The following is a 20067-nucleotide window of genomic DNA, read 5'->3' on the forward strand; positions in this document are numbered from 1 at the left end:
CTGTGGTTATTGTTTTCCTCTCTGATTTAAAGCTTCAGTCAGTTTGATCAATAAACACACCAATACTCAGAGAAGGGTAATGCTCTGCCTGGAAACAAGATTTTATGATCTGGATGGAGGAGAGCAGAGGTCTGGGAACTCAGTACTTCCATGTTTGTGTTTGCTGATACCAGCAGTTTCTTGGAAATTTTCTAATATAACAAAGTTTTGTCTTTTTTTTCCTAAATGCAACAATTCCCCCCCAGGGAGCAGGGGTGTGCTGAGACTCCTGACCATGACTCTGCAGTGAGGGTGGTTGTAGTGGTGCCTGAAAACGTCAGTGGGGGTGAGAGGTACATGGTGTTAGAGGGGAGAGAATGAGCTAAAAGGGGAAGGGCGGAGAAGGAGGTTTCCCTGCCTTGTAGTTGGAGAGGAGCCCTGGGCGTTACCATAATTGCTACTTTTAGTAAACTTTTTATTCACAAGAACGTCACTGCATTTGCTGCAGCAGAACAGAAAAGATGTTTTAGCTTTGTCAGAGCAGAGCTGCATCAGATGAGCAATTCCCATGTGCTGCACTTGCTCCGCCGGGAACGTCCCCAGAGGGAAGCTGCGGGTCACTTTGCAGCACTTCCATCACTCATCGCGTTGTCGAGGAGGGAACGTTTGCTTTGCAAAGACTTTGCTGAGAAGCTGCCGTGCCTGGCTGCCCCAGAGACCTGGCCACCAGCCCTCTGAGGGGGATCGCCCCTGGACGGGGTGTTCTGAAGCAGAAGATGAATGTCATACGCCAGCTTTGGAGGATGAATGCAGCGCTTCTTATTTGCGGGATCGATATTGTTATTTTAAACAGCACTAAAACGGCAACACTGCGTGTTAAATTAGCTTTGCCTGGGAGGTGAAGACGTGAGAGTTGGGTTGGTAGCAAGCAGGAGTGGGGAGGGTGCTTCTGCTTGAAATACAGCTGTAAAAGGATGTAAATCCTGGAAAGCAGTGAGTGAACCCAGGCTGATGGAGGAAGGCAATTATGGCGCTGGCTGGTGCTGGTGGTGTTGGTGTTTGAGGAGCAGCTTAGCAGTGACTGGGCAGAATAAATCGGTTTAGAGGTGAGAGAGTTTCCTCAGGTTACTCAAAAACATGCACTATGTTAGCAACAAAGTATATAGTCTAATTCTTCCCTCCACTGTGTTTCTTACTAATGAAACTCCACGAGTGTTTATCAGAATCATTTTGCTCTGTTTGAGTGTAAAAAGCGGAGAATCGGGGCTAAGGATCGTGTTTGTTCAATGCTTGGCCTGACATCAGGTACATACGAAAACGGTGGCGGCGGCTGGGCAAAGAACGGAATCATCGCACCGCGTTTAAATGTCTATTAGCATGGGAAGGGTTTATTGTCTGCCCAGGCAAATTAGAGGGCAATTAGGGAACCCCCAAGCTGATCTGAATAGAGCTTTATGAAATGGCCGATTGCCGCGCTGACGCTACGGCGCGGATTTGACCCCGTTGGCTCCTCGGGAACCTCCGCCGGTAAACGCAGCCCACGGGGCCGCCGGTGCTGCCCGGGGAACCGCGGGGCAGCAGCGGGGAAGAGGACGGGAGGCGGTGGCAGCCGGGGGCGGTCGGCACTAGGACCCAGCGCGGGGCGCTCGGTGGCCCCGCCCCCAGCGTCCGGGGGTGGGCGTGGCCTGGCGGGGGCGGGGCACGTCGCGGGGCGGGCCCGGCGGCGGCGGCGGCGGCGCGGTGCGGGGGGGGCTGCGGGCGCTGGGCCCTGTTGTGCGGGAGCCGCTGGGGCCGCGCCGCTGCCCGTGCGCGGCGGACCGGCCCCGCCGCCTCCCCGCCATGGAGGACCCGTCGCGGCTGCTGGCGGCGGCGCACGGTGCCGGGGTGAATCTACCCGGGGGAATCCCGCCTCCGCCCGCCGCCGCGGATCCGGCCGCCGCGCCCCCGCCGGGGCCGCCGCCCGCGCATCACGACACGGGCGACGTCCTGCAGCAGATCATGGCCATCACCGACCAGAGCCTGGACGAGGCCCAGGCCAGGTACCGGCGGGCCCAGCCGCCGGGCGGGGAGCGGGGCGGAGCGGAGCGGGCCGGCGGAGCTGCTCGGTACCGGGCGCCTTCCCGCGCAGCCCGGCGCCGTGACTCAGCTCTGCGCGGCGCCGGCGGGTGGATGGGGAAGGGGGTCACCGTCGGCCCCGCCGCTCCGGTCGATACCGGGGGCTGTGGCGAGGGGAGGCGGAGGGCAGCGGCTCCGGGCCGCGGCTGCGGCGGGGGAAGCCGAGGGGGTTTTGGCGCAAAGTTCCACGTTCGGTTCCCGGTGGTTCCGTGTCTTGGCCTCCCGTCAGCCGGGGCACGCTTCAGTACCGGCCTCCGGCACCGGGAGGACGCCCGGACCCCTCGGAATTACCCTTTGACTCTTCCTCCTTCTCACGGTATCGTGACATTGCCCGGGTGAGCTGACTGCGGCCGTTATCCCGGGTGGAAACGGGATTGTCCTGCCCGGTGCTGCCGGGAACGGGAAAACCGAAGCACCGGCTGCTGTTGAGGGCGAGAGGTTTGCTCGGGAGGGAGGCGAGAGGAGCTGGGGGTCTGTGGGGCCCCTCCCGGCGCGGGGGCGAGGGGCTCCGAGGGGGTTTTGCCACCATCAAGAAGTTTCTCTCGGATCATGTTCAAAGGCAAAATCCCGACGTTGGTTCTTTGCGTCTTCTTGACGTCACCGGGGCGTAAATAATGATACGGCAAAACCGGCCTGGAAACGGAGCGGAATTCGGCGTCTTCTGGTGCGTCCGGCCTTGATTGGCGCCGTGTAATTACACGTAATTACATGCTTTGCTGTGCGAGGTGGGCAGCCCCGCCGTGAGGGGCTTGGGGAGAAGGTGGGGGCTTGAGAGAGTGGGTTTATAAAAATCTGCAAAGTGCTTTTCTGGCCTTTTTCATGCCAGTGAGCGTGGTGCCGCTGCCCCGGCTGCCCCGATTCCCCTATCGTGGTGATTGCCACGGTGCCAATAAAACCGTGCCGGGTTTTCTTTAATCTGTGCCTAAAGTTTAGGCGGTTTTGGGTACGGCTGTCGCTGTCAGCAGCTGGGGTGCCGAGGCAGCGGCGTTACCGAGGCCAGGTCCGGGATTCCTGACGGCTGAGCGGATTTATGTGAATACAAGGAGAAACTGTGTTCTAAGAATGTCACAATTTGGGTCTAAAGTCGACTCTTTCAGGTAACTCAACTGCAGCTCGTCGGGCAGTGGAGCCCGAGTGGGGCTCAGGCTTAGGACTGCTGCTCCTTCCCCAAACTTACGTTTTTCTTTCCTCCCTGGCGCCGTATCTGGGAAATAACCCCCCGCAGCTCCTGGGTAGGTTCCATAGGCCTGGATGTGCCTGTGTGCTGCAGAAGAGCTGCAGTTTTCTCTCACGACCTCGTATTTAAGCTAACTTTGAGCAGAATAAATCTGTCAGGTACTTGAGTTTCAAATAAGAGTTGGGGAACGGGCTTTGGAAAGCGGCTTGGCCGTTGTTTGAACTCAATGACTTCAACACTGCCTTGGAAATGCTGTCAGAGTCCACCCGAAGCACGGCAGGCTTTGAAGGCCTCCAACTTTTAATTATTTTCACGTATATATGCGTAAAAGAAGGTTTTGTCTTCTGGACAAGAAGTTTGTTGGGTTTACTCAGTCCGTGCTGCTGAGAAAGTACAACTCAGGCCTGGTTCAACCCATCGCACGAGCGTACAGGGACGTGGAGGAGGGTCCGGGACTTCCCACACCTCACGGCGTTAACGGCTTCGTTTGTTGGGGATTGCTTCTGTTCTTCTGTATTAAAAATGCATGTTGACGTGTTGTGGGTGTTATTTTAGCGCCTGGTGAACATCAGAGCGTTCTTTCAGTGCAGGCAACGAGAATTTTTAAAGTCCAGGTTGAAAACTTGGGTGAAAGTTTCATTGAAAGGAAGACGATGAGTTTAACGCCGCTATTAAACACGTTACGTTATCACCTTAGTCTTCTCCACGGGAGTTAGTGGCCATATTAATTACACAATTATCTCGGGGCTGGGATCTCTGCTGCCTCGTACCTAAACGCCGCTTTTCAGACCCGGGTGGAGAGCAGAGGCTCGGAATTCATTTTCTCTCTCCCTCTCCCCCCCGTTCTGTTCCCTCCTCGGCGAGGACAATAGGCTCCGCTCGCTGCCTGCTCAGCTGCCTTTGTTCTCAGGCTGTTTGTCTGGGGGCTGATAGTACCAAACATCTCCATAGCTGAAGGGGTTTCACCCTTCCTTGGGCTGTGGCACGAAGGACAGCGGCCAGTCGGCTGCGGGTTCTGTGATTTTTCGTTAAAAGCTCACGTTCTGGTGCTCGCTGGTGGTCCAGCAGGAGCTGTGAGCGTCGTGGGGGAGCCGAGCACCTGTATTTGTGCCGTTCCCAATGGCTGGAGGACTGACGGGTGTGCGAGAAGGAAGGCCAATTTGTACTTGTATAAAAACCACACTGAAACCTGGCTATAAAGGTGGTTTAAATATTATTTCAGAATTACAAAAGGGGTCCCAAGAAGCAAAAGAGACTTTGTTTGAGGTGTACGTTGCAGCTAGATACTTGTTTCCCCTGACTTCCAGTGGAAGTGGGCGCCTGACTGCTGGCTGCCCGTGAAAATCGGCGATGGCTGGGTGAAACACCGCCCGCCTCCGTGGGGAACCTCAGCCCCTGCTTCTAGACGGGGCTCACCGCCCCTCACATGTGTTTGCACTCAGCAAAAGATGTAATTCCCTGTTTTGATTAGACGTTAGGATGGATTTTGTGTTAATAGTGCAATTAACATTGTCTCTTCCTGGTGAGAAGGGAGGAAAAGAAAGCAGCAGACCCTGGAAGAGCTTCAGAAAGGCAGAATGAGCGCGTGTGGCAGAGCTTGTCCCACAGCGCTGTTAAATACAATCTGCTTTTCCTCGGAGCAGGTGGCCGCTCGTGGCGTGAGCCGGGTGCGTCAGTGGTGCTGGTGTTCCGTGGTGTTCCTGCTGTTCAGGATCTCTACGCTCTAAAGACACTGTTTTTTTTCTACTTTTGGGATGGACTCCGTTATTAGATTTTATAGAAACGTAGTGACTCAAGAAGGAGCTTTTTATCCCCACGTATAAAACATGTTTGTGGTAGAACTGCAGGTGTGCACAGTTCCTATGAGCGACGCGGAATTTTGGATTTTAAGGCCTGCACGTTTTTATGACCATTTGCCCCTAGTGATGACTGAGGGGGGCAGTTAAATGAACCCCATCACCAGAACTGGCACATTTCTGTGTGAATCTTACGCACTAACCTGCCGCTCCTGAAGCGCGATCCAGTTCTCTGTAGGCCTTGGCATCTCTCCGCCTTTCTCCTTGGCGTTCACTCCTTCTTTCTTCTTCCTCTGCAGAAAACATGCCTTGAACTGCCACAGGATGAAGCCTGCTCTTTTCAGCGTGCTCTGTGAGATCAAGGAGAAAACAGGTGCGTTGGTGTCTTTTCTGGCCTCAGCTTTCCCAAAAAACCCCGTTCAGTCGTCAGCTCTGCTCTCATTTAACATGCCCTGGATTTTCCCTGGGAGATTCTACAACTTAAAGCTATTTATTTTGGCTAACAGTCTTCTGTAAGCTGGCAATTTGATGTGCTTTTTCTAATGCTGTCTGTGTGCACGTTTGGAGAGACAATGCTGCTTATTGGAGCAAGTGTTCTGGTTGTGTGTATGTGAAGAACCTAGAGGCTGGGGTTGTTTGATGTCTGGCTGGATCTATAGAACCCTGAATAATCCTGCTGTGTTTTTTCCTTTAAGAAAATGGTACCAAAATTGTGGTGGTAGGAAGAGTTCAAAGTTGCCAAATAACTGTATTAGGGAGAAAAAGAGACAGGGAGGCAGAACGCTCGGGGGTGTTGGGAAAATAAAGAAGTAGCAGGAAATGGAGCTGGTGGTCACGCAGCTTTGAGGAGCAGAAGCTCTGGGGGCAAAGGGGTTTTGGTTTTCAGTCGCCCAGTGTATGCTCGTACACAAACACTTAAGGATTGTTGTTTGAATAGCTAATTTCTATAAACTATAGTGAATTCTGATGGTTTTTTAGAGGGTAACTGCTTTCATGATACGTAACAAAATGGTGGTGTTTTTCTTGTGTTAACATTTAACATCCTAAACCCACGTTTGGATTATTTTTTCTAAAAGAGTAGGGAAGCCAGCAGTGCTCCTCGTTGTATGGCCAGGTGAGGGGCCACGCGGTTCCGTCCTCTGCGTGCCCTTGTCATCGGGGGCAGCTTTGGGGCAGACAGGACACGTTCTGTTCTGGAGAGTTTGGTTGCATATATTGTGTTCTTAGGATATCAGGTTGCTTCTGAAGAGAAATGTTGTGGTAGCAAGTGTGTGTGTGCTCCCTGGGTGTGCGTTTCTCTCCCTCCTTTGGGGATTGCTGTCCTGGAAGAGGGTCTTCCCTCTGTTTTTCCTTTCTACGCTGAAAGCTGCCTTCTGCATTTTATTGATTGAGACTTCTCTGAGCGAGATACACGGGCAGGAGCAGACTCTGCTGGATTTGTTTTGGTCTCGTAGGTTTTTGAATGTCTGATGGTCTGTCTCTTCCTTATTTAAATTATGGGGAGCAGATGTTATGGCTTCAAGCAGACAAAAGCCTGGACATACTGTAGCACGAGGTTTTGGGGCTTCCTTTGTGACCCAGGCACACAAGCTGCTTTTCTAGCTCAGAAATCGGTTTCAAACACGTTCCTCCCCCCCCTCCATCTTTCCTTTGCCCTTTGTTGGAGCGCTGGTGTCATTGACAATAGCTTGGGATAAGCTGTACGCCTTCGCAAGGGGCAGCCGGCTGAAAGGTGCTGGAAAATTCTCCCCAATCGTGTTTATTAATTAAAAAGAAATTACAAATGATCCTTTGTAATTTAAATAGATTTGGCCACATTTAATATTTTGTTCAAGCCCTGGGTTTCCTCCCCCTCTAAATGATTTTATTTTTTTTTTTATTTTAAACCAGTTATGGGAAAAACAGGTATTTTATTTTCAAGTCTTAAATACAGGCCTGAAGCGTATGTAGCTGTTTGAAGAGGCATCTTTATCGTGCTCTTCTGCCTTACTTGCTCTAGGAAGGAAAATCTGGAAAGGAAAGCAAGTCTGAGCAAAGTGTGTGTCACTTATTTTGGTACCAGTGATCTTGTACAGTTCATTACAGAACTGCAAACCTTTAATTAATGAGATGTAAATATATTGTAATGATTGCATTTGCATACTGAGTGAGGCTTCAGCACCTTAGTTTGTGAGGTGTTTTAATTAAAGATTAATTAGAAATGATGGGAATTTCATTTTGCTTAGTATAATTATTTTACATATTTGATGAATATCTGGTAGGTGACGTGCCAGAGAATGCACAATGTTACACTGGTACAGCTGAAGGCAGCGGCTCCTCGGGCCTTTTGAGCCAGTGCAGGGTTTTTCTTAAACATCCGTAAAAGTGGTGGGTTGTGAAGGATTTCAGGGAAGTGTTTAAGTGTGAACGATTTCACTGTTAGCAAGGACTTTCTAAATCACGCTTCAAACACTGTGCCATAACTGGTTGTGGCATAGCTGCAGCCTCTTAGCATCTTGAGTGTTAATAGAGTCGTTATATGTGCTTAAACTATTGTGGGAACTTGGAAAATCTGGTGGCCAAAAGGCTGCTGAGAAGCGTCCAAGTCGGTAACAAGCAGTGTGTGAGGACAGGCAGATGTAACGAGTCAGTGTTGACTGGGATGCTGCTTTTTTTGTGTGGTAACTACTTTTTTTTCCCTTTGGGATCCTTTTTGTTTAATGAAATCTAGTCGGTAAGCGTGCTGAAAAGGTTGGCAGGTGAACAACTGCAGCTCTCGTTCCTGGAAACTGGAACTGGCTGCTACTTGGAGCACACACAGGTGTGAGTTCACTGAGTAGGAAGTTTTGAGTGAATCTGATGTAACTTACAATCTGTACAAATATTATCGTTAGGTGAAGATTCTAGAAGTAAAAATAAAGACACAAAAGGTAGCCATTCTGGGGGATGACGGCTTAAATTTACAAATAATATCCGTGGCAATGATGTTTAAACTCGTGTTTTGACTGTCACGCATGCTAAGATGCTGCAGTTAGGCCAAAAGTTTAAAATCAACCTGATGGAGCGGGTCGAACAGACGGAGCTTCTTGGACTCATTGATTCTTAGGTCTGCTCACCGTTGAGAGGGTTTATGAAATAAAAGTTTGAGCTGCTGGGTTGGGAATGCAGTTTGTGGTGTGTTGATGGCCGTTAACTCCGTTCTAGTCTCCCGTGCCTTCCTGGAGCCAGCCAACCAGAGTCTTCCCTCCAGACTGGGAAGGTGCTTTATACATGCTTTTCAGGAGTCAGCTTGAGATGAGCTTATGTGTAATTGATGATAACTAATGTCTAATTACCATAATTAGACAAGTGACATAAAATTAAGCTGCAGCTGGGAGCTTGACTTCAACACGAGGTACTCTGATATGCATCATAATGTGCATAACAAGACGTTTGGCAGAAGCACGTTCAGATAAGAAGGTGACACCACAATATCTGTTGCACTGAATTCACACTTCCCAGCCCAGATAGTTTAGGGTGAGTTTTGCCAAAAAGACTGAGAGCAAATGGCCGTTGGCAAACTCTCTGCTGGAAAAAAGGAGAACTGGCGACGTTTGAAAACAAAAAACCGCCAACAAATTAAAAAAAACTTTTTTCTGCGTTTAATTTCTTGTAACAATCACTCATTAAAGGGTGCATGCATTAGATGGTCTGCTATTTATTCTTTATAAGGTATTAATTTTAATTCTGTAATGAGTTAGAAAAGCCACAAACTTCTTAAATAGTCAACAGTTTCCTCTCTCACTGGTGTCTGAGCTTGAGTTCAACAGTTACACACGATCTACGTCACAGCTATTTTTGCCTTACCTTTGGCTTGCAAAAGGACGGGGGATGTTCTGGAGAAGAGCTGGGTTGCTGTGGCAGGGCGAGGGTCTGCAGCCACTCCAAAGCTCCCTTTTCTTCAGAATTGTGTAGTAGTTTCTGTACAGCCTGCAAAATAGGAGGTTCAGCAATGTGATTGTGAGCTTAGGCTGCTTGTGTGCTCAGAATTACGTCTGTGGTGCATTGGGGTTCTCTTAGATGAGCTGTTCTTTTGCCTGTTGGGTGCTGAAAATTGTTATTAATTCAGAAGTTTAATGTCTCTGTACATTGTTCTCCTGCCCTCGCGCTAGAATCTTTGCATAACCAGAGATATTTTGTGTTTATCTTTGGTAGGGAACATAATATCCCGTTAACTTGCCAATTACAATTTGGAAAAGGTCATTTGAATTTGGTAGCTTCACAAGGCTAAGACCAACTGTTCCTCCAACTCAAATTGGCTAGCAGTTAAAATCAAATTAAAAGCCAAAAAGCTGTTGGCATTTGTAGTATTGACTCAGTATCTCATGAGTTCTTGCCCTTTTTAAAGAAGGGAGTTCGTAATTAATTGTCAAAAAGTTTGGGAAATGGAGTTTTTGCTTGGAATCAAACTTGAATAATTTGAAAACTCGCCTTATGTTTTGGTGTTTCTCAACCTGAATAATGCCCCGTTCGTTCTGATGTGTTGCCCTGTGGCTTCGTTAAACACTCCCTTTTTTTTCTTGAGCTCAAGACCTGCTAAAGCTTCTTTGCCAGAATTGAAATGGATGCTCGTTCCTGTTTCGGAAATAATCTTTTGATTCCCTCTTTATATTTATCTAGTGTTAAGTATTCGCGGTATTCAGGAAGAAGATCCCCCAGATGCTCAACTAATGAGACTAGATAACATGTTGCTGGCAGAGGGTGTCTCCGGGCCCGAGAAAAGAGGAAGAGGAGGACCGATGGCTGTAGCAGCAACATCAGGTGGCTGTCCAAATGACAATAGCATTGAACACTCTGACTACAGGGCCAAGCTGTCACAGATCCGACAGATATACCACTCTGAGCTAGAGAAATATGAACAGGTGATCTTTCTGCATGGAAGAGTTTTTATCATCTCAATTAAAAATAACCGTTTTTTCCTTTGGTGTCGGTTGTGAGAACGGAACAGGAGGTATAACGGGTTCAGGTGAACGCGAGGAGAGCGATTCAGTGGAAAACTTATCTCAGTGTTACAGAAGTAGGGTGAAGATAGAGGGACTGGACATCAGACTGAAGATAATAAATGTCTCGTTTGTCTTTGTTGCCGTTTTTTAAGGGTAAATAAGAGTAAAGCTGAAACATGGAAACTCCTCTGAAGCGTTTTGGATATATATTCTTGTTGGGGAAACGAATTCTCGGGTGTTTTGTTGTTTGTCGATACAAATGTGTGTCTTTTCAGGCCTGCAGCGAGTTCACCACCCACGTTATGAACCTGCTTAGGGAGCAGAGCAGAACAAGGCCGATTTCGCCAAAAGAAATCGAGCGCATGGTGAACATAATCCACGGCAAATTCAGCACCATCCAGATGCAGCTGAAGCAGAGCACGTGCGAGGCCGTGATGATCCTGCGCTCGCGCTTCCTCGATGCCAGGTATGAGAAAACACAACCGAGGGACAACGGATGTTTAAGCCTGAGCGGCTTTTGTTGCTTGTGATTGTGTGAGAAATCCCAAGTCTGTCATGCCCAGGGTTGGTCTAGTTAATATTTAAACTAGAAGAATTAAGAATTAAGAAATTCTTAAAGAATTAAGAATTAAGAAATTCTTAAAGAATACAGAATTAAGAATTCTTAATTCAAATTAAGAATTTGCCACCCGTTACGCCTGCTTTGACACCAACACCAATTCCACTCAAGTCTTACATTCACCTTCAAACCAAATGTAATTTAGAGGAGAAGACAAGCCAACAGTGTGCTCTAGCCACTCTGTAAGACAATTTAAATAGGAATAACTGATGTTTTTATAGGCGTAAACGACGTAACTTCAGCAAACAGGCGACAGAAGTTCTGAACGAGTATTTTTATTCGCACCTGAGTAATCCTTACCCCAGTGAAGAGGCCAAAGAAGAGCTAGCGAAGAAGGGTGGCATTACAGTTTCACAGGTATCAAGTGTTTTATCTGGAATTAAGTGACTTTTTTTTCCTTGAACGATGTTTTTTTATCCCGTAGTTAGCAACAGGCTTGTCACTGGTACTTTAAATAGGATTTAGGTTATTCTGAAGGTATTTAATAGGTATTTTCTGCTTGAAGCCTAGTTTAAAACGTCTCCTTTGCTGGTAACTTCTGCACATAGAGGAAAACGTAATAATTTGATCGAATGCTAACAGCGATCTACGTCTCCAGGTTTCCAACTGGTTTGGTAACAAAAGAATTCGATACAAAAAAAACATGGGGAAGTTCCAAGAAGAAGCTAATATTTATGCCGCAAAAACAGCAGTGGATGCAACCAATGTCGTGGCTCAAGGCAACCAGGCAAATTCTCCGTCTACACCAAATTCAGGTGAGTGAGAGTGCTGGTGAAGTGTCTGTCTGCTCAGAAGTCCCTAATTATTTCTTGTGACAATTAGTACCACGGACTGCCGATGTTTGACAGTCATAGGTTTTCTTTTTCTTTTAAACTTATGTAATACTTGTTGAAGAACCATTTTTGCTGGGTTTTATTTCTCATTAAAACATGGGTTGGTTTTTTTTTCAGCTTCCTCTGGCTCTTTTAAGATGACCAATTCCGGAGATTCGTTTATAAACCTGCAGTCATTGACTTCCTACCAGAGCTCCCCAGTGGGAGCCAATGTGCAGTCGCAGGTCAGTAAGGAAAAAACCTGCTGCTATTCTTTTATCCCTTTAAATTTACATTAATCAGCATTTTCTCATTTTAGAGTCAGTCTTGTTCCATATAAGTAGAACTTTGCTTAGGATTTGTGGTTAACAGTATTGTTAAACTTTCTGCTGAATTTCTAAATCCATCTGAACTAGCTCTGTGCAGCTCAGGTGACAGCAAAAACTGCAGAGAAAACTTGTCTTCCTGCAAAAAAACCTCCCCTTATTTAAAGACTTTTTGGCCCAAAAGACATGTACCACATCCTACTGCATTTCACCATGACGTTTTATCCTTACTGCTCTCATTGTGTGGGATCTTACTCTAGATGGATTCCTTACACCACGTCATACACCAGACAGGAAGATATGACACAATTGTGGGGAATCCTTTGTACACGACGCAGCGCATAGATGTAAGATGTACCGAGGTATTCGTTAATTTGCCTGGTTAATGATCTGTGAAAAAATGTTGACTTTCTATTCCCATGACATCTCTGATGTGGGGATAGGAAAAAGCTGGAAAAAGATGTAGTTTAATACAAGAGCCTTTTCCTCACGGAGACTTGATTTAAAATTTTGGCTTTGCTCACCAGAAAATGTGCGTTTCAGTTAATGCTGGCATAAGGAGATGGCACTTGGAACAAGAGTAACACCGTGAAATCGGGGAGGGGGAAGAGGTTTTATGGGGTATTTGTGGACTCTGCTTTGCCAGAGCAGATACAGTTATTTCCTTTCAAAACCACTGTTCCTTGTAAGGTGTAAATATGTAAAGGCATACTTTGTTGTCTGCAAGTAGTTTCTTAAAGATTTGATGAAATTATACATTTGTTCTCCCTTCAGGCTAATGGCAGCTGGCAGGATGCTACCACCCCTTCATCAATCACTTCACCTGCTGGAGACCCTGGAAGTGTTAATTCGGATGCATCTAATTAAGTTTTTAGGACCTATTGATGAGAGGAAAGAGGTCATTAGTGTAATTTGTCAATGTTGCTCTTTTTGCCAATACTATTGTTTATACAACTTGACACACAGCTAATTACCTCAGAAAAACCCCTGGAACCAATAGAAGATTGTGATTACAATGATACCTCTCTACCTCTCAGCCTCATGCAGTCGAGTTCTTTTGACTTATGCCCATTGGGATGTGAAATTGTTTTAAAAGAACTTGCTTCATTTTCCTGACCAAATTCATTTTTTAAAATAAGGATTTTATGGTAAGAATCGGAAAGTGTCTCTTCTAGAACTTGGCGTTTGTCTCAAGTTTTACAGCTTAAGAAAATTGACTTATTTTAATTTCCATAAAGTTTTTTACTATGAAATTTCTGTTCTAGTTGATAGCTACTAACAGTTAAACCCCCCCCCGTATTGTAATTGTATGCGTTCTCTGTATTGTAATTTTGTATAGGGAAAATAAGCTTTTTCTTAACTAGAATTCATTCTGAGCTTAATTAATCAGAACGTCGCTTTACCAAAACTCTCACTGGACTTTGCTCTCGGGTAGGACCTTCCATCCTGTGTCATTCCACGTCATTCTAATTTAATGTCTAGTGAAAAAAAAAAAAATAATCAACACAACCACCTGACTGCCCCATGGATAATAGGGTTTTTGTGCATTTCTGCAGCTGTTAACAAAGTCCACCCCTTTCAGTTGAGATTTTATCAAAGATAATAAACTTCCAAAGCCTTTTTTTTTTTTCTTTTGTGTCGTCTTTCTTGTTTTTTAGCTCTCGGCTTTCCTCACCTGCGCGCTGAGGCGGCCCCGGGGCTCCCTGAGGGGAGGAGGGAGCGCCGCGCTCCCTCAGGGAAGGGCGGGAAGCGAAGGGCGGGAAGCGCGCGGCGGGCTCTGCGCATGCGCCGCCTGAGGGCGGGCGGGCCGCGCCTTCCCGCCATGCCCCGCGCCCAACGGCCGCCATGGCGGAGCCTACGCCGAGGGGCTCCGGGCCCCGCTCCGCCGCCCCCCCGCGGCCGTGTGCCGGGTCGGAGGAGGAGGTGAGCGCTGAGGGGGGCTCGGCTGGGCTGAGGGGTCCTCAGGGAGGCCTCGCTGCCTGCCTCCTAACGGGTTTTTCCCCTCAGCGTTCCCCCGGCGGAGCCCGCCCTGCGGCCGAAGGGGTGGCGGCAGGTAAGGGCGGCAGCGGCGGGGCTGGGAGCGGGGAGGGCTGGGTGGAGCCGAGCATCACCCCCCCGGCTCTGCCCGGCGCCTGGGAGAAGGATCTCCGTGCTGGAAGGGAGAACCGGAGGCACCGGGAGCCTCGGGAGGCTGTGAGCGGTGATCCAGCCGTCGCCCCTCGGCGCTGCTGGTGCTCCGAGCTAGAAAGTAAAGCTCAAAGAACAGGTTGTTGAGAAGAAGGAGAAAGAGGGAAGGGGAGAAGAGAGCAGAGCAAAAAGAGCCCCCCCGCATCCCCCCAAGCTTTCCCTTTTACAGTGAACATGATGTTAATGTTATAGAATACACCTGAGGGGCAGCTGCCCTGGATTTAACTGCTGATGGCCTTGATCACCATCCCCCAGCTGGCCACAAACTGAAACAAAGTGTAACAGAAACTTGATTCTATAAATTTTATCCCCACGAAACCAGGACAGACCCTTTCCTCTCTTTTGACCCTGCTGACATATGGATTTCTGTCTGTTTTTCTCAGAATCGGACCCTGGAGAGAAAAAAGCAGATCCTGAGCAATTCCCAAAGCCACCTGACCTGACTGCTGTTGGCAAGAAGAACGTTAGTCCCTATGAGCCAACCGCAGCGGCCATGAGGAAAAGATCCCAGGAAAGTCCCAGCGTCAGGAAAAGCCCCCTCGGATCTAGTGACAAGAGGCTGTCTCCCTGGAGAAGCAGCCCCAGGAAAGACCATACCTTGAGTTCTTTTAGCTTGTCCCCGAGGCAGCTCATCACCACTCCTCAAGCCAAGCGTCGCTCTTGGTGTCGTTCGAGCCTGAAGGGGACGAAGCGCCGAAAATCTCTGCCCCCGGTTCACCAGGATGTCACTGGTGCGTGCTCTGCTGCTTCCCTTCATCAACCTTCTTGAGCAACTCGTGTGGCAGCCTGCAGCGAGTTGAAATTTAGTCTCATGGCACGACCTTTGGGGTGATTACAGACTAATTGCGTTATTCCAGACCAGTAGCCACTGAGGGCCGTGTTGGCAGTGGTCTCAGAAGTCCCGGTGCTGGAGGATGACAGGAGATGCTGCGCTAACGGGTTCTGCAGAGCAGGGGTTTGCAGCCTCTGCCTCTGTATTTCCACGGCTGAGCCTTAAGTGTGACTTTCCCTTGTCAGGAACTCTGGTTTTCCCTCTTTTCCCTGCTCCGTCCACATCCTGCAAACCACCCTCCCAACACAAGAGCTTTTGGTGTCTTGCAGGAACATTCCAGCTGTTTGTAGCTTGGTGTGAATTTAATTGTTGTTAAATAATTTTGATTTTTCAGAATTAAGCAAATCAATTAGCCTGGATCTGCCAGAGACAGACCGGCTCTCTCTGCTGCTGTTGTCCAGTTTCCAGGTAAGCTCCTCTCTTAAAAGTGAATTATTTTTCTCTTGCCTTTTTTCTGCCACTAAATGTATGTTTTGGTTTGTATGACTGAGTTGTGAGGTACGGGCTGGGGCAGGAGGGACTCCTTCCTCCTTGAGTAACGAATCCTCCCCCCAGCTTTGTCACACAGCTCACAAAAGGGTGCTGAGATGTTCTCTTCTCTCTCAGTTTTCTGCACAGAAGCTCGAACACGTCTTGAAGCAGGCGGACGGCTTCAGCCCGGAGGCTTTCACAGCTCACGGTGAGGCGCAGGGGTAATCCTGGGCTTAAACCACCGACCCTTCCCGAGCCGCTCTCGGATTGAAACCAGCCGCCCTCTAGAAGGGGTGGGGGCAGCCAGGGGGCAGCCAGAATAGGGGAGTGGTGTTTTTAACATGCTCTGCGTCACCAGTTTCTGGGAGGGAAAAGACAAACGGAGGCGCTGAAGTGAACCGTGGCCACAGGGATGAGTTGTTATTCCTTTAGAAACAGTTAATTAATACCAGAATGCCTCTGCTGAGGAACCAGAGCAGCAGCTGCAGGTTGGGAACCAGCTTCATGTCTCGGTGTCGGTGTTTTCTAGGCGGTGGGTACAAGCATTGTTTCATCCTGTTTTCATTTTGCCTCCAGTGCACTCGGTTTCAGAGGACCTGAAGCGATACATGCAGAAGCTGAAACGAGACGGGACGCTGAAGGGCTGCACGGAAGACCCTCAAGGGTACAGCCTGGCCGAGCTCATCCCCTGTGGGGTGGGAGCAGTGGGGCGGGTCTGGACACAGAATGACTGTTGGCGTGTACAGGGACCTCACCCTGCCAGCAAAAACCTTCCTAACCCGGTGTCACAATGCTCTGGGTTCATTTAGATGTTGTAATTAGCTGGCTTCCCTCATGCAGGCAGCTCTGGCAGAACCAGGGAGGAAAGGCTGATGTGCAATTATGCCCGCGGAGTTTAGGGGGGTGAAAAGGGGAAAGAATCCACTTGTAAATGGGCAAGAAACCCCTCGATGGTCCCTTTGTGCACACGCAGGGTCTGCAGAGGGGAGTGGGGCAGAAGTCAGAGGCAGACCAAGTAAGATTTTGCTTATTGGATGAATAAATAGGTATAAAAATCACATTATATGCACATGGATAATAAGGATCATGTGTTTGGGGGATGATATGTGGGGTTGTTTAGCCTAGAGAAGAGAAGGCTCCGGGGAGACTTTAGAGCCGCCTTCCAGTGCTTCAGGGGGGCTGCAGGGACCCTCTGTCAGGGGATGTAGTGACAGGATGAGGGGCAATGGCTTTAAACTGAGAGAGGGGAGATTTAGGTTAGATTTTGGGAAGAATCTCTGTCCCGTCTGTGCTTTAGGGTTTTGCTGGACTCGGCCTTGGATGAGTCGGTGGCCCAGGTGAAGGAGTACATCGCCAGGTGAGCCCGCCCACACCCCGAGGCTCAGCGCCCGCGGGGGCTCGGACACCTCTTCCTCGAGGGGGTTTTGGGGGGGTTTAATCCTGTGGCTGTTCTTGGCACGAGCCTGAGCCTGGGCTGTCGCTGCGGGGTACGGACCTGCTCCTCCTCCTCCCGCTCCGCAGGTTCAGCACCGAATGTCGCTCCTGGGATCAGCTCCTGCGGCGCTACCAGGGAAGCGCTGAAGAGATGGCCAGGTGGGGGCGGTTCCTCCCTGTCTTGCAGCTGTTTAGGGCTTGAAAAGAAAATGAAATGAGGGCAGAGAAATGGTTTGTTGTGCAGGCGGCTGGAGGAGTGCAGGAGGGACGGGGGCCGGGCAGAGCCGCTGAGTTACCTCCAGACATCGCAGGCCAGAGTCCTCAGCAGCAAACCCAACTACCAGCAGATCCTGGATGACCAGGGCGAGGTCTTGAGCTGCATGGAGCTTGTGGTGAGCTGGTCCCAGCTGTTTGAGGGAGAATCTTCTGCCCCCGGTGAGGATTGAGGGAGTTTTTGGGGTTTTTTTTTTGAGGTGCTTTGGTTTTGCAGCTCGATGAGCTCCAGCAAGTGGTGCAGCTGCTGCAGGCCTTCGGCGAGGACAGCCGACAGTACCTCCGGCGCCTGTCGGAGCAGCTCGGTAAGCGGGTGTCCCCCGGGGGGTGGTGGAAGCCCCCGTGGGGGCCGGTAACGGGGATTAACGGGCGTTTCCCCCCTGTTGCAGCCGCCAGGACCTTCCGGCAGCTGGAGAACTCCCCCGTGCGCAAGCTGATCGCCGCCCCGCCGAGGAGCGCGCTGCCGCCGGAGGGCTGAGGGGGCGGGGGGCTGCGCTCTCGGTGCTGCGGTCAATAAAGGCGGGGGGAGCCCGGCGCCTCCCGGTGCCTCCCGCTGTCCGGTCCCTCCGCGCTTCCGCCTTTGAACGCGCCCTGGGCGTCAATCGCCGCTTATTGGCCAGCGCGCGTCGCTCAGAGCGCGCCGGCCAATCACTGCAGCCGCAGTTTGCGTCGCCCAATGGTTGCTCAGCAGCGGGGAGGGGGGCGGAGCTCCGCCACTCCCGGGGCAGAGGTGGCGGCCATGGCGGCGGCGGAGGAGGCCCCGCTCACCGGCGTGGCCTTGGCCGCTGCGCCCGAGGCGGCCCCCGCCGGCTGGACCGCGGTAGGCCCGGGGGGCGGGGGGGGACACGGGCCACCGCCGCCCGGTTCCGTGGCGGCCTGACGCTCCGTGTGCCCGCAGATCACCGTTACCGTGGAGGGCGCGGCGGCCAACCTGGGCAAGGGCTTCGGGCACAAGGGCGGCGGGTACCTGTGCGTGAGCACCGGCGGAGCCCAGGTGCGGGGCGGGGGGACGGGAACCGGGACCGGGGGGGGCGGCACCGGGGCCGGGACGGCGGCGAGTGCCAGCCCGGAGGGGAGGGACCGGGGAGGGGGGCTGGGGACCGAGCCCGGTCCGGTGCCGAGGGGTCCCGTCGCGTCCAGGCGGCCCCCGGGCCCGTGGTGACCGACGTGCAGGTGCTGAGCGACCGGAGCCCGCAGCCCGCCGGCTACACCCGCGCCCCCGAGTTCCCGGAGCCTCGTAAGTGCCCCCCCGGGGGCGGGAGGGGGGTGTGTGTAACGGCACCCGGTCCCAAGCCCCCCTCCTCGGCCCTGTCGCCTGTCCCCCCCCGCAGGGACCGGTGTCTCCCGGAAGAAGCGGGTGTACGTGAAGCTGCTGCCCCGGGACGCCGCCGCCACGGCCGTGCTGGACATCAAGCTGAGCTCCAAGAGCAAAGCCCTCCCGCAGTACCTGAAGATAGGGTAGGGCGGCCCCGCCCGCCGCCGCCGCCCCGCCGCCCCCGGCACGAGCCTGGGGGGTGTCATATCTTCCCCAGGGAAATGGGTCACTTCGCCATTTGGTGTAAAAAGGGGCCGGTTCGGCAGCGCAGCCCCCCGCCCGTCCCCCGCCCGCGGACGCTCAGCGCCGGCCTGAGGCAGCTCTCGCTCCAGCCCCCGGACTCGGAGCACAGGTACCTCCTTGTCCCTCCCCATCTCACCTGAACCAGTCCGGGACTGGGAATAATCCTGCGCCTGCTGGTGCCACCTCGTGGTTTCCATTCCCGTGCTCTGGGGCTTGTGCTAATGATCTTCCTCTCTGCGTGAGGGACGTTAATTAATTAAATCTGCCGCAGGTCACCCGGGGCTCGGTGCAGCATCAAACGTGCCTCTCCGCAGGAATCCCTGTACGACACCGCCACCATCTACGGCCTCTCAGGTACCGCGGCTCTGCGTGCGGAATGAACGAGGCAGCTGCACAAGCGTCTCCCTAATTAAGGGGAACTTTAAAATAATTAAAATAGAGGCTGGGGGCTGGTTCCTACCCAAGTGCTTCCGCACGGTTGTTCCCTTCAAAGACTGGAATTGAGCTAAATTTTGAGAGGAAAGTTTTATTAAAAGGCTTCTCCCTTCCTGCAAGTTATCCCTTGCTTCAATTAAAAGGCGCCCTTGACACCTCGCTCAGGGGGCTGAGGTGACCCGTTCCCCTCCCCTGCTTTCCCCAGCGGTGAGGGAACGGGGGGTTTTTAGGAACTTTGATGTTCCTAAAGCAGCTCTTGCCTCTCTCCGCAGCCATGGACGGCGTGCCTTTCACACTACACCCCCGCTTCGAGAGCAAGCTCAGCTCTGGCAGCAACGTGAGTCTTCCTTTAAGCCGCTGTTCTTAGTCCTCCCTCATTAACTAGTCCTAATTAGAAATATTTGATGTCTTTTCTTAGGCCATCCTTGCAGACCTGAATGTTAAATCACTCGCCGATATCGAGAACGAGGTAAGGGGGCTGCTTTGTTCCTGCCTCTCTTTCGGGGCGGCGAGCGGTCGTGGTCTGAGTGTCTCAAACACCCCCGCCCTGTCCTGACCGAGTGGTTTTTATTTCCAGTACAATTACGCTTTTGTCGTCGAAAGGACGGCCGCTGCCCGGCTCCCGCCCGGCCTCTGTTAGCGCCAGAGCCCCCCTCGAGGACGGGACCTGCAGCCAAACACCCAGCAAGGCTGAGCTCCTCTCCCTCTCTCTGATTACATTTCAGGGTACCTGAAGAATCGCAGTCGGTATCTGATTACACACATTGCTGAGGGAGAAGCAAATGTTTCTCCCCTCACCTGCCAAAATATTTTTGTAATGGTTTTAAAATACAGGGCTTGAGGGCTGGCACCTACAGCAGCACCATGTAGAGAAGTTCTGGGCAGTGTTTGTTCTCCTGCGCTTTGTCAACACTAAACTCTCTATTTTTACCTCCTGCGAGGGTGTTTGTGGTGTTTCTGTTGGGTGAGAGCTCCTGCCCCGCGGCCTCACCCTCCTTGTGTTGCTGTTTGTACTCCTGCGCTCGCTCCCCTTCCCTACTAAAAACACCACAGAGCTTTCAGCCCCACAAAGGAAGTTCCAAACGTGTTTCA

At 51.2% G+C, this 20067-nt stretch overlaps 3 protein-coding genes across 4 annotated transcripts; all 3 read left to right on the plus strand.

The window, feature by feature from the left end:
• The first annotated feature begins 1818 nt into the window (after positions 1-1818).
• PBX4 (PBX homeobox 4) lies at positions 1819-13416 on the plus strand. Of its 2 annotated transcripts, none has more exons than XM_068421714.1 (9): positions 1819-2018; positions 5367-5440; positions 9706-9947; positions 10304-10494; positions 10869-11004; positions 11246-11402; positions 11598-11704; positions 12046-12132; positions 12560-13416. In XM_068421714.1, the coding sequence occupies exons 1-9, from the start codon at positions 1819-1821 to the stop codon at positions 12650-12652; spliced, it is 1287 nt and encodes a 428-aa protein (XP_068277815.1). In that variant the 3' UTR covers positions 12653-13416. The 2 variants fall into 2 exon arrangements, with proteins under 2 accessions (XP_068277815.1, XP_068277816.1); XM_068421715.1 differs by having other exon boundaries at positions 1880-2018; positions 12046-12147.
• Positions 13417-13609: 193 nt separating this feature from the next.
• Positions 13610-17545, plus strand: DSN1 (DSN1 component of MIS12 kinetochore complex). The gene is made up of 11 exons (XM_068421756.1): positions 13610-13708; positions 13793-13838; positions 14356-14703; positions 15139-15212; positions 15411-15483; positions 15852-15939; positions 16573-16632; positions 16797-16868; positions 16954-17101; positions 17200-17287; positions 17372-17545. Exons 1-11 carry the CDS (start codon positions 13631-13633, stop codon positions 17458-17460), a joined length of 1164 nt encoding a protein of 387 aa, XP_068277857.1. The 5' UTR covers positions 13610-13630; the 3' UTR covers positions 17461-17545.
• A 176-nt stretch (positions 17546-17721) lies between these two features.
• Positions 17722-19782, plus strand: MVB12A (multivesicular body subunit 12A). Its single transcript, XM_068421725.1, has 9 exons — positions 17722-17802; positions 17881-17976; positions 18123-18219; positions 18314-18440; positions 18515-18649; positions 18812-18894; positions 19248-19312; positions 19394-19444; positions 19553-19782. Exons 1-9 carry the CDS (start codon positions 17722-17724, stop codon positions 19613-19615), a joined length of 798 nt encoding a protein of 265 aa, XP_068277826.1. The 3' UTR covers positions 19616-19782.
• The last annotated feature ends 285 nt before the right edge of the window (positions 19783-20067 follow it).

The sequence above is a fragment of the Nyctibius grandis genome, chromosome 35, assembly GCF_013368605.1.
Source record: "Nyctibius grandis isolate bNycGra1 chromosome 35, bNycGra1.pri, whole genome shotgun sequence".
Classification (NCBI taxonomy): Eukaryota; Metazoa; Chordata; class Aves; order Nyctibiiformes; family Nyctibiidae; genus Nyctibius; species Nyctibius grandis.